The following is a 13,225-nucleotide window of genomic DNA, read 5'->3' as shown; positions in this document are numbered from 1 at the left end:
GCCGGGACGTGATCGATGGGTAACCTTTGACCTCCACCCCACCCCCACACGACTGTTTGGACAGCAGTGGGTTTAGTCACTCTCCTTTAAATAGCATGAAAGGGCTCACGCTGGCCTGTTTTGTTTAAGGAGATTACATCGGCGCTGTGCACTCTGCCACAGGGGGTGTGAGGCCGGTTCACCCGAGAACAGAGTGAGCAGAGCGAGCGGCATGTCCCCTCAAAGCAGATGTTTGGAGGAAAAATAGATGTAATCAAAGCCAGGGAGGATACAATTACTCAGGCCACTGAGACACACACTCCATATGCAAGGGCCTGGGCACAGGTACACACACACACACACACACACACACACACACACACCACCCATGTCCATACCCACCCATGTGTATTTGCAGGATAATGTTTGCCTACACACACCCACACGCAACAGCACGCACATCTCACTTGCCTGCACAAGCACGCACGCTCCACAGGCAAGTACACATAGGTCCCCACCCATTCACCACTGCGGCTGTGCCACACGCCCGAGGGCGCACTCCGGGCACACGGAAGGAGAACCACGCAGAGGCGTCCGGCACCCTCTCCCCAAACGGGTTCAGAAGTCCCTTCTCCTTAAACCACAGTCATAAAACAGTCTCTTTAAATCATAATCATAAAAAAGATTCGCAGTCACCTTTGGAAATCTCTCAAAGGCTTTCACGTCAGACAAAGGTCAGGCTAGATTAGAGTGACGCCTCTGGGTTGAACCAGGACAAGTGGGCAGAGGGTAAGGGGATGAAGAAGGCCAACAGCCAGGACGGTCCAGCGGTGGACCAGGCGGCTCCCAGGAGAGGCTCCGGCCTGAAGGAGCTCAGGCAGAGGCCCCAGGGCCCTAGGGGCTGCGGATTAAGACCAGAACCTTGAACCAAAAGCTCCCACTTCATCAGAAGCGGGTGCTGGAAGTAGCGTTTACCTAGGAGTGTCTGAAGGGCAGGCGGTACCGCCATGGCCACCAGGGCCTGCACACCTTCCGTGGGGCCCGCGGTGCTCACACTCCATCTTAGCCACCTTAGTGATTCTCCTGGGTGGCCTGGGGGTCATTTCCACATCGGGACATTCCACAGGGAAGATGCAGATCAGGATTTCAATGTATTGGGCCCCAAGACCGGGACAAAGCCCACTGTGGATGGGGTGTCAGCAGAGCGCCCGTTCGAAGTCCTTATGGGACCTGCCTCAGGGAGGGCTGGGGAGGAGCCCAACCCGCAGGCCGGTGACCTGGCCTCGGGTAGGGCTTGCTGCTCCTCGGCCTCGTGCCGGTGCCAGGTGCCATCATCCTGAAGGCGGCGGTCCTGCAGCCTGGCCAGCGGACAGACTCCCAGGGACTTTTCTCCACCCCGGCCCAGCAGCATGGTGGGTGCGGAGCCGGCTCCTGGCAGATGCCCGGCTGGGTTCCTGGACATTGAAACACCTAAGTCCGTCTCTGAGCCTCTGCCTCCGGGCCCGCCTGGGAGACGGGGGGAGTTGCAGGAGCTGTTTCCAGGGCCATCTCACCGAGAAGCGCACCCAGGCCTCAGGATGTCATGCTGATTCTCCACCAGCCCCGAGGGATCATCTAGTCAGAGAACAATTTGCTGGCCCCATCCCTGACATCTGCCCGTCTCAGACGGGCTCCATACACTCAGGGCCACCTGAGGAGCAGCGGCGGGAACCGAACCTTTATAGTCAGGAGCTGGAAGACTTGGAGGAGGGGCAGCCGGCTCTCAGTGTCCACAGGGCTGCCCTGGGGAAGCCTGGAGGTGTAGAACCAGGACCAATGCGCCAGATCTACAGGAGACAGACAGGGGCTGGGCCTCAGGACGGGTGTCCAGCTGCCCTGGGGGCAGCGAGCTCTCTGTCACCAAAGCCAGGGCGGCAGCACCTGGTGGAGATGCTGGGGGTGGAAGGAGGCTGAGCTAGATGCCCCGAGTCCGGGACGTTTGGACCGAGGACCGGAGAGGCCTTGGCTTGTCATGCTCCCAGCTGGGTGGCCACAGAACCGCGGGGAAGGCTCCTTTGCTGTCTAAGGACGGAAAGCAAGGCGACCACCCATCAGGACTGAGATTGGGAGGCTCTCCTTCCTCTTTGAGCACCGGAAGCACCAGTTTGCCAGAGTCCCGGCAACTCCTGGCCTTTCAAGTCAGCTGACATTTGCCTGGACACAGACATGCCTTCCACACCCCCCTCCCCATCCAGATCCCAAGGGGAAGGTCCATAGTCCCAGGGTGGGAGGGATTCTCCACCCCACTGAGGCGTGACACCCCCTCTCCCTGCTCCCCCCACTCCCGAGGGGGCGTGCCTGCCCCATCTGCAGACGAGACTGATATGAAGCGAGTCCCATGAAGTCGTGGGCAGACGGGGCTGGGACTGGGGTGGAGCGCAGACTGCCCAGCCCTTGGTGTGGTGTCTGCACACAGACAGTGCTGTCTCCCCCTCTCCGCCCCTCGCTCCCTCTCAGTGGGTGGCTGGAGGGGGGGAAACTGAGCTCTGACTCCTCACCTTGGAAGACTGGCTGTTCTGCCGCCTCCCCGTCGGCTAAGCCCAGCCCAGCACAGCGCGGAGGGGCTTCTCTCAGAGGCCGCATCCTCGCTCCCTCATCCTCCGGCGGCCCTTCTGCTTCAGGACAAGCCGCGCAGGGCTCCTTGGCTGTGGGAGGCCCGGGGTTCCACTGCCCCCACGCTCTCCTCGGGGAAGGACCCAGGAGCTGAGAGGGTTAGCACACATTCCCCCCAGTTAAAACCAGGTCTTTGGGCAGGTCCCTACCAACCCTCCATTTCTACAACATGGAGTTCCTTCTGCTCAGCCCATGAGGCTGTGCGGGGCGGTCCCAACCCTAGCCCTGGGGCCAGAGGGTGCTCTAAGGGTCCATGGGGTCCTGGGATGGGGTCTGGGGAGCAGGGCGAGGGCAGGAGGGGTAGGGGCTGCCCCCTGCCAGTCTGGCCTACAGGAAGTTGCATAACAGAGATGTTTATTTTTGGTGAGGCTGAGTGGGATTTCTTCTCTTTAAAAAAAAAACACAAAAAAACACAAAATATAAAACTTATTTGTCTGCCAGGAAGATAAATATCTTTGCTGAAAGCTCTGGGCCCAGCTGCCAGCTGCAGTTCACATGAAGCTGTCACTGAGGCCTGGCAGTGTGCGCCGGGCTCACGTGGTGCCACGTCTGATGCCGTGGGCCCGCCCACCCCCTGATGGCGTCAGCGCTGGCCGTGACCCCGAAATGTCTTCCTGGAGCAGCTTCCAGGCTCCCTCACCTCCACCCCCTTGTTTTCAGTGCCTTGGAGAGGGAGGTGAGAATGACAGACGACATGTCCCTTGCAGCTTCCCCGGCGTGAGGAGAGCCCCAGTGCACCCACAAAGCCTGGCGTGAACCTGGAGCCTCAGGACCTGGGCAGGGCCAGGAGACCTGGGCCAGAGGCATCGTCCCAACACGTACTGCCCACTGCCTGGACCTGGTCCCAGAAGAGGAAACCGAGGGTCAGAGTGACCCTCATGCTTGTGGCGATCAGAGCTTGTGTGCGAAAGGTCTTGTCAGACGCTGCGCACATGTGCCTCGTTAATCTGTTACGTTATCTGACTATACTGAGTTACGGACCGGGACTGCGGCTCCGAGAGGGGCTCACACCCCTGTCTGCAGACACCATCCCGCTCCCTCCCCACGGTGCTGCACGTGCTCTCGCACTCAGGGGCTCCAGCGAGGGTCTGCCCACTCGGAGGACTTCTCCAGGGTCAGTCCTCTGCTGTTTGCAAGCCCAGACCACACTGGGAGTAAGGACACTGGCAGAAGCGTACGCAGCCGGTTCTGTGCCGCCTGCTTTACATGGTGGCCTCTTTGATCCGACAACTACCCTATGAGGATACCTATCCTACTGGCATCTTCAGCCCCATTTTACAGAGGAGGAAACTGAGGCACAGAGAGGCTCAGTGAAGTGTCCAAAGCACACAGCTGGAGAGTCATCCCTGTGGGATTCATACCGAGGGTCGGGCTCCAGAGCCCTCGCTCCAACCCCTGAGGCCACTGTGTCTGCCCAGCTGCTAACTGGGCTCTTTGGATGCAGACAAGCTACTCCCCACCCCACCCTCCCACCCGGCCTCTGCCTCCTCATCCTTGACCTGCATGGGTTCACTGGTCTTTTCCAGCTTCCAAGAACCGGTGGCCGGAGCCCCATTCTGACAGACTGACAGCAGTGGCTGTGGGCCTGGGCCTCCAGCTTTATATAAATCTACCAGGGCCCACCTGGAGGGGGCAGGACCCTGCTTGGCCAATTGGTGAGACCAGTGTGGAGGGCAAGGGGGTGTGGATTTTTGGAGAGGAATCTCCGCAATTCCTGCTGAACCTCCAAAAGGACCAGGCCGGGAAAAGAGGGGCATTTCTGCCTGCTTTGATGCTGGCCTCTCCTCCTCACCCCAAGCTCAGTTGGGCCAGTTGTGTTGTGTTTTGTTGGTTTGGGTTGAGTTGGGTTGTATTGGATTGAGCTGGATTTTTTGTGTTGTGTTGGGTGGTGGAGAGGGCTACTGCTTTCACCATAATGGTCAAGAAGATTTCTCAAAAGAGGCGTATAGAGTTGGGACCAGAAAGACAGAGAAGTAGGTGGCCAACTGAATGAGTTTCCCCTTCCATCTCAGGGGTCCAAGGCACTGACACATCCTCCATGCCCAAAGGAGAAGTTCTGGCAAAGGGGGGCCTTCTAGAGGGAGGAGACTGGGCTCAGTAGGGCGGGAATTAAAGGTCATAGAGGCCATATTGACTGACCCAGAGTCACATAACATTGATGCTGAAAGGAGACCATTTTGAGATGAGGGTAAAGTCTCAGAGAGGGAAAGGGACTTGCCCAAGGTCACCCAGCATGGTAATGGCAAGCCAAGATCAGAACCCAGGCCTCCAGACCTCACATCCAATGAGACAAGGCAGGGGATGGCACCCCTGTCCCTCCCTCCTCTCTTTCTTGATTCAGCCACTGGTTTCTGACCTTGTTTCCTTCCCCCTCAGCCAAAGAGAGCTCCCTGAGTGAGCCAGAGTTGCCGCCCGACTCTGACACCGTGGGGATGGACAGCAGCTACCTCAGTGTGAAGGAGGCTGGGGTGAAGGGGCCCCAGGACCGGGCCAGCGCCGACCTCCCCAGCCCGCTGGAGAAGGCTGACTCGGACAGCAACAAGGGCAAGAAGCGGCGGAACCGAACCACCTTCACCAGCTACCAGCTGGAGGAGCTGGAGAAGGTCTTCCAGAAGACCCACTACCCTGACGTGTACGCGCGGGAGCAGCTGGCCATGCGGACGGACCTCACCGAGGCCCGCGTGCAGGTCAGTGAGGTGCCTGGGTGGGGTGGGAGAGCAGGGCCTGCCCTTGGGCTGGTGGCTGGAGCTGAGACTGCCGGGCTGTCTCTCAACCACACTGTCTTCACCTCGTCCAAGGAGAGCCCCCGAGGCTCCCAGCCTGCCCCTCCTGCCCCTGCTCCAAGTCTGCTTTTGTCCACTTTAACACTGGGCCTCTCCCTCTGGTTGGAGCAGGAGTGGGAGAAGCAGGGCCCTGTAGGGGGGCAGGAAGCCTGTTAGCTCTACTTGGGCTCTAAGTGGTATGCGAGTCTACGTGGTTTCATAAAGGAATAAATGACTAGTCTCTGCTATGGAAGACCTGTCTCTTAGGAAGGAAACAGGGTAAACTTAAAGACATCACAGCAGCCCAGTGGGCAGAGACCGAGAACAATCCAGCTCTTCCTTCTGCCCAGGATGGCCACCTACTTCTCTGTCTTTCTGGTCCCAACTCTATACGCCTCTTTTGAGAAATCTTCTTGACCATTATGGTGAAAGCAGTAGCCCTCTCCACCACCCAACACAACACAAAAAATCCAGCTCAATCCAATACAACCCAACTCAACCCAAACCAACAAAACACAACACAACTCAACACAATACCACCCAACACAACTCAACACAACACAACAAAATCCAGCACAGCTTAATCCAGTACAACCCAACTCAACCCAAACCAACACAATGCAACACAACTCAACCCATCCCAACCCAACAAAATCCAACACAACTCAGTTCAATACAATCCAACTTAATCAACACAATGCAACTCAACCCAAACCAAGTCAACGCAACGCAACACAACACAACACAACCAAACCAGGTTACCTACTGCCACATTATCCTATTTTATCTTCTTTGTAGAAATTACTGGCTTAAATTATTTTATGTTTGTCTCCTCCCACTAGAACAGTGGTTCTCAACCTTCCTAATGCCGCGACCCTTTAATACAGTTCCTCATGTTGTGGTGACCCCCCAACCATAAAATTATTTTCGTTGCTACTTCATAACTGTAATTTTGCTACTGTTATGAATCATATTGTAAATATCTGATATGCAGGATGTATTTTCATTGTTATAAATTGAACATAATTAAAGCATAGTGATTAATCACAAAAACAGTATGTAATTATATATGTGTTTTCCGATGGTCTTAGGCGACCCCTGGGAAAGGGTTGTTCGAGAGAACTGCTGCACTAGAATATGAGCCTTTGAGGGCAAGTACTATGTGATTGTTCATCCCTGTATTCCTACCAACTAGAGAAGGCCAAAATCAGAGAAACAAAGGCAAAAAGTAACTATTTGTGGACCAGTGGACCTCATTTGTCCAGAGAGGGTGTCCCTGCCTCCCTGCATGAAATGACAGCAAAGAAAGAACCAGACGGGAAACCAAGACCTCTGAGTACCCCAACCAGGTGACAACACTTAGGCACTAAAGCTCAGGCGTCAGCTTCACACAGAGTGAGTACCATGCTCAGCCTGCTTTCCACCCAGAGCTTGTTAGAAATAGCGAATAAGGTGTTGTCAGATAGCAGGTCTCCCCCTCAGTGTGCTTAAGGGTCATCAACAGCTTGAGGAAAAGGGAATGTTTTTGCTTTTTTTTTTTTTTTTAGCAGCTCAGCTCAGCTCAGCTCAGAAGGACTTTCAGTGCTGGGACAAAGAACCCTTCCTTACTCAGCAGACCCAAGAGCGCCCCCTGTTGCATTAGTTCACTAAGGAGTCTTAGCAGAGCTCTTCTAAGGCAATACACGCTTCATCAGTCTTACCAGGTGGAGAGACAGGCATTTGTCATTTAGGCCAGAATCATTATGTACGATGGCTAATGTGGAAAAGGACTGGCAGTTTCAGTAAATACGTAGCCATCCAGAAGTGGTTCTGTACCAAAGTGATTGTGAACAGTGGGGTTGTTTAAGCCTTACGTTCCCGAGGGCAGGCTGTCTGTTGTTGTTCGCTCTGGCACCAAGTGAATGTTTGGGGAAGGAAGACAGGGCCGGCTTTACTGGGATCCCAAAAGCCCTCTCACACCCACTGTCCGGGGATAACCAGCCACACGACCTCACGTGCTCAGAGTCTGGACAGGAGCCCCAGAATCTGGCCTCAGCTCAGCCAATGGATTTGGCAGGAGTGGAGAAGGGGTGGGCTGGGTGTGGGACATTCCTGTAGGTGCTGTGTTGGTGTGGGATTAACCGGTTCACTTTCTGTGTAGGATGTGTGTACATATATGTGTGCTGTATGTGTTCCTAACAATGGATGGGAGTACCCAGGGGTAGAATTCACTTAGTATTGAAAGAAGGATGGCCCTTCCAGTACAAAACATGGAAATGACACTGGGGCACGCCTAACATTTTTTGGTCACCACCATCCAGCTAAAATAGTGTTCCCTCTGCACACACACACATACACACACACACATCTATGCCTGCCCCCCAAAAAGGAATTGAGGTAGCTTATAATTGAAGATTTATTATTTTCACCTAAGAACAAGAACAATTTCATAAAATGGGAAGGTAATTACGTCAAAAATCTAGGCTTAGGATCATAGTTGCCGCTGAGCACAAATTTTCGCCTCTGAGCTTCCTGGCAGCCAAGGCAGAAAGGGAAACTCTAAAGTGTTGCATGTTTTCTGATCTAAGGGGGCGATCATAGAATTATAGGCTATTAGTGCTGGAGAGGACCACCTGGTCCTCTCATTTGATAACAAGGAACAAGAGGCCAGGGGTGGGGGTGGGGAGTGACTGCCTGTGATCAGGGGACGCAGGAACGCGACACGGTGGCAGTGTTGAGACTAGGACCTGAGACTCCCAGGGCTTCTTTTGCTTTAGTTTGCTGTACTAGGACATGGGCCAGGTTGTTCCGAGACGTCTTTGTATAAAGGCCGCAGGGTGGGTGGGATGTTCATGTGCGTCAGACCTCTGGGTTGAGCCCCGAGCCTGGCAGTGCCCTGGGGGGAGGGGGGATGGTGATGGAACCCCCTGCCTGCCTCCGCTCAGTTTGTTTGGGGCCCACAGCCAGCTGGTGGGAAGCCAGGTGCCTGGGGTAGAGTGGCGGTGGGACAGGAGGAGGTGATGGGGGTGCCGAGATGGACCCTTCCTGGGAAGAAGCCCGGGGTTTGGCCCTGCTCCAGGGGGCTGCAGGGGCCGCTCTCTGTGTCTGGGATTCCAAGCTGCGCAGCTGGTGTCTGAAGACAATAAGACAGAGGCCTTCCCCGCCCTGGGCCACCCCGCCAGGGCCCCAGATGGGCTGCGGTTAGCAAGGCCTCTGCCAAGAAGGTTGGTTCCTTGGGGAGAGGTCTGTGCCGAGTGGGCCCATGCCGGGGGGCCTGGGAATGGGGTGGTCCTGGGGTGAGACACACAGAACCTTGTGGCCTGCTCTCCTCCTGGGGGTGTGCAGTGGAGACAGCCTGGGGCACAGAGAGTCTGGGTGGAGGGGGGCGCGGTGGCTCTCAGAGCGCCAGGCTCCAGGGGTCAGACATAGAAGGACACAGAGCCTCAGGACCCACGAATGTCGGCACAGGAGGGGCCCTGAGGATGCCCTGCCACCACCCCATTTATGTGGGAGGAGGTTGCAGGCCAGAGAGACTAACTTAGCTTAAGCCCTGATCTGGGCAGAAAGCTCCAGCCTCGTGCACGGGGTGGGGCCCAGGGAGGAAGGAATTGCAGGGGGAGGTGGCAGGTCTGCTCCCCCACAGCCGGCCGCCTCCCACCATCTCCATCTTCAGCCCTCAGCCTGACCCCGGTCCCCTCCCCTCCCCAAGCCGGTGCTCTCTCTGCTGCCTCTCCCTCGCCTGCTCATCTATCTTCCCAGATAACCAGGTCTCCCCTCTCCCGGCCTCTTCCTCCCCCACACTCAGCTCCCCCACATTCCATCTCCCCCACTCTGCTCCTCCCCTCAATCCCAGGCTCCTTTAGGGACACTGGCCTCCTCCCTCCTCGCTCCGCGTCCCTCCCAGCCCATCCAGGCCTGCTGAGGCTTCACCAGCACCTCTCCACTCTGCGTTCCCACACAGGGACCCCGAGTCCTCAGACTCCGGGAAACCCCAGCAGGCGGCACCTAAACCTCTTCTTGCCTTCTCCCCGCCCCCAACGAGAGAACGAAGCCATATATCTCCTCCGGTGGGCTTCTCCCCTCCCCCTGGCTCCCCCCACAGAAAGCCCCGGGAGGTGGCGGAAGGAGCGGAAAGACGGAGCTAAGCCTGCAGGAAATTAAACATGAAATGAAAACAAGCTCCTCTGATGCACTCGCTCATCCTGCCCCCAGCCCCCCATTCCAGGCCGCTGATAAAGGGGGATCCCGTTTCAGCCGCGCAGAGAGGAGATCTGACCCGCCCTTGGCTCCCAGCAGGCTCTGGGGCAGGGCTGAGACCCCAAGCCCAGGAGAGGGCCGGTCTCCAGGGAGGACACAGGAAGACGGCTTCTCCTGTACCAGAGTCAAGAGGGGGAAAGGAGTGACTGAAAGAGACGTCGGCAGGCATGTGTGTGTGCATGTACATGTGCGTGTGCATACGTGTGCGTGTGTGTATACTTGTGCACGTGCACACTTGGAACTGGGGGGAAGGGAGGTGCAGTGCACACTACCTCCTCACCCCACCCTTCCCACTCTCACATGAGATACATATACTCCATCTTTCTTGAGCCTTTCCTCTAGCGAAAGACAGTAAAAAAGGTCAGGAGCTATAAATAAGCAAATGTGGAGCACTCAAAAAACGGACGGAATTTCCCATCTGTCTCACCTGTGAGGCATCACCCCTGGGAGATGTCAATACAGATATTGGCCCATTTTCCAGATGCAGAAACGGAGGCTGTTGGCAGTGCCAGCGCTCCAGTGGGCACTCCATTCCCAGGCGGCACTGCAAGCCTGTACAGCAAGCATGTCAGATTCGCGGCCCGCAGGCTGCATGCCTCGTCTATTTGAGTTTGACGTGCTTGCTGTACAGACTGCCCCTTGGGAGCCCATCTACCGCCTCTGACTCGGCTCCAGGCCATCCCTGGTCTGCAAGCGGATCCCTCCTCACCCCCTCTCCAACCTGGTGACTCCAAGCCAGGCAGGGGTCACAGGCCCCCCGAGGTGAGCTCTTGCCCATGAGCCTTGGGAAAGTTCTCAGCTGCCAGGAGTGCCCCAGCCACCACCAGAGGTTCCAGCCCCTTCACCTGCCTCAGAGACCACCTTCCTATCAGGCCCCTGTCAGGCCAGCGTTCCACCACCCATGCTCAGTGACAGCCGGCCTCCAGCCCTCCTCACAGCAGGCCCCCCTTCTGAGTGAGAGCTTACAATGGCCGCGTCTGCCTCTGCTGACAGCACCAGGGCAAACCCCTCCACTTGGCACCCGAGGCCCCCCCAGTCTGACTTCTGCTTCCTCGGTTCTTTTCTCCCACCACTCCCCAAAGGGGGCAGCCTGCCCTGGTGTCTCTAAACTCAGGCCTGGACTCTCCTCTCTCTAGCCAGCACTCAAGGCCCCGCTCCAGCCCTCCCCTCCAAGAAGCCGTCCCTGACCGCCTCCGTTGCCCAGCTGAGCCCTGTAATCCACAGGCCCTTTAACACGGGGGTTTCAGAGCTGGGAGACTGTTTCCCACAAGAATGACGGAGGCGGAGTCAGGAGGGAGGGCATCTGCCTGGTGGGCCACAGGGAGCCACGGGCCGTTCGGAAAACCACGTGTGTGGTGGTCTAGCTGCTAGACTCTAGCAGGACCATTTTCTGGAGGGGGATTCGCACTTTTATCAGCTTCTCCACGGCAGACTAGGCCACACCTCCCCATAAATGCTCATGACCGGGACACATTTTGTGTGTGCGACACTTGCTTGCTCTAGATCCTGAAATGTAGCAAAAATGAAGTTCCTGGCCAAGGTCACGCCCCTGGTTGGTTGGGGGTAAGCAAGCTGCCTCCTTGACTCTCAGCTTCGATCATTCTAGATCAGGGGTCCTCAAACTACGGCCCGCGGGCCACATGCAAATACAAATATTGTATTTGTTCCCGTTTTGTTTTTTTACTTCAAAATAAGATATGTGCAGTGTGCATAGGAATTTGTTCATAGGTTTTTTTTTAAACTATAGTCCGGCCCTCCAACGGTCTGAGGGACAGTGAACTGGCCCCCTGTTTAAAAAGTTTGAGGACCCCTGTTCTAGATGGTAAGCCCTTGGGGATGCACACCGAAGCAGCGCTTCCCGGCAGCCCCATGGCCTGCTGGGCTCACGGTCACTGCCGAGGGCTAGGCCTCTGACCCTACGACAACTGCTCTGCCTGCAGGTCTGGTTCCAGAACCGGAGGGCCAAGTGGCGGAAGAGGGAGCGTTTTGGGCAGATGCAGCAGGTTCGAACCCACTTCTCCACAGCCTACGAGCTGCCCCTCCTCACCCGCGCTGAGAACTATGCCCAGGTAAGTCCCTGCCCCAGCTGCCTGCTCCGACCCCCACCCGCGAACTCAGAACCTGCACTTCGGAGAAGGGGTCCTCTGAGATGGGGCTCATGGCCTCCAGGTCCCTCAGGCCCAGTGCAGCTGTGTGCCCTTTACGCCAGATCGTGGGAGGCCAGAGCGTTTCTGTCCCACAGGAGTGCTGCCCCAGGCTTGGCTGAGTCCCCGGCTCCACCTCCCATAAATGCTTAGAGGGGAGTGGGGCCCGGAGGTGGAAGCTGGGGAGAGGAGAGGGATCACAGCTGCATCCAGCCCAGCTCACACCGCTGCCTGGGCACCCTCCCCCCCAGACATGTGGGTGCCCAGCTGGCTCCATCCACTCAGTTGCTGCGCTCACCTCCTGAGGCTGCGTATCTGTTTGAGTTCTGAGACCTCAAGGGCGTCAGCTCTGAGATCCTCAGCCACTGACTTTGGTTTCTGGGAGATGTAGGTCCCCACTGCCCACTCGCACCCCCTCCACACCACAACCTCCCAGCCCAGAGCCCATGTTCCCAACACCAAGCTCCCCACTGATCGGGTACCTAGGAGGCCCTGGCCTGGGAGGAACCGGAGGTAAATCCAGTCGCTGACCTCAAGGGGCCCACGGACAGAGAGACAAAGTCCGCAGCTGTGTCTCCGATCAGGAAGGCAGCGGCTGAGGCGGGCTGCCCTCGGCTGCTTAGCTGTGGCCCCAGCCTCTCACTGGACCCCTGAGGAAGTCTGAAGTTTGAAGCAGACAGAACTTCTATCTGCTGCAGGCCTGGCCCCGGGAACAGCCGCCAAAGCATGCAGCCCAGGCTCTCCTGGGGGCGCCTGGGGGACCTTAATGCTTAGGCTCCCAAGCAACACTCGAGAATGGGCTCATCATGATGCTGGGCTCCTAAGTGCGGAGAGGTCATTGTGGGGAGAGGTCACTCAGGGGGTACTCCTATGTACTCCCCTGTCCTGGGCAGCTGGTGACATCTCTCCCTCCTCCTCCCCAGATTCAGAACCCGTCCTGGATCGGCAACAATGGGGCAGCCTCGCCAGTGCCCGCCTGCGTGGTCCCCTGCGACCCGGTGCCAGCCTGCATGTCCCCTCACGCCCACCCCCCTGGCTCCGGGGCCGGCGGCGTCACCGACTTCCTGAGTGTCTCTGGGGCTGGCAGCCACGTGGGCCAGACGCACATGGGTGGCCTGTTTGGAGCAGGCCTCAGCCCAGGCCTCAACGGCTACGAGCTCAACGGGGAGCCGGACCGCAAGACCTCGAGCATCGCGGCCCTCCGCATGAAGGCCAAGGAGCACAGTGCGGCCATCTCCTGGGCCACATGACAGGGCCCCTCCCGCCCCATCCCGCACCCTCCCCCACCTCGGGGCACTGGCCATGCCCATGCCTCCCAGGCCCCCAGCCTCGCACTCGACTTTCCTCTTAGGAACCTGGCCCAGGCCAGGGGCCTGACCCTCAGCACTTTCAGCCACCCCAGGTCGGAGGCCCCGGACGGCTGGGAGGGAGGGGACAGCAGGCCCCTGCCCC

At 57.5% G+C, this 13,225-nt stretch overlaps 1 protein-coding gene across 1 annotated transcript; it reads left to right on the top strand.

Annotated features, from left to right (window-relative positions):
• Positions 1-776: 776 nt before the first annotated feature.
• Positions 777-13,225, top strand: ALX4 (ALX homeobox 4). The gene is made up of 5 exons (XM_005870857.2): positions 777-801; positions 1,305-1,391; positions 5,008-5,318; positions 11,570-11,698; positions 12,697-13,225. Exons 1-5 carry the CDS (start codon positions 777-779, stop codon positions 13,021-13,023), a joined length of 879 nt encoding a protein of 292 aa, XP_005870919.1. The 3' UTR covers positions 13,024-13,225.

This window comes from Myotis brandtii, unplaced genomic scaffold (assembly GCF_000412655.1).
Source record: "Myotis brandtii unplaced genomic scaffold, ASM41265v1 scaffold324, whole genome shotgun sequence".
NCBI classification, from domain to species: domain Eukaryota; kingdom Metazoa; phylum Chordata; class Mammalia; order Chiroptera; family Vespertilionidae; genus Myotis; species Myotis brandtii.
Note: the sequence above shows the minus strand (reverse complement) of the source record. Positions and strands in the feature narration are given on the sequence as shown.

Bases quoted from the DNA above. Each gene is read 5' to 3' on its own strand.
- ALX4 (XM_005870857.2), top strand. From the start codon at position 777: ATGAAGAAGGCCAACAGCCAGGACG. The intron at 802-1,304 runs GTCCAGCGGTGG...TGCCGGTGCCAG, and splicing joins GAAGGCCAACAGCCAGGACG to GTGCCATCATCCTGAAGGCG. The intron at 5,319-11,569 runs GTCAGTGAGGTG...CTCTGCCTGCAG, and splicing joins TCACCGAGGCCCGCGTGCAG to GTCTGGTTCCAGAACCGGAG.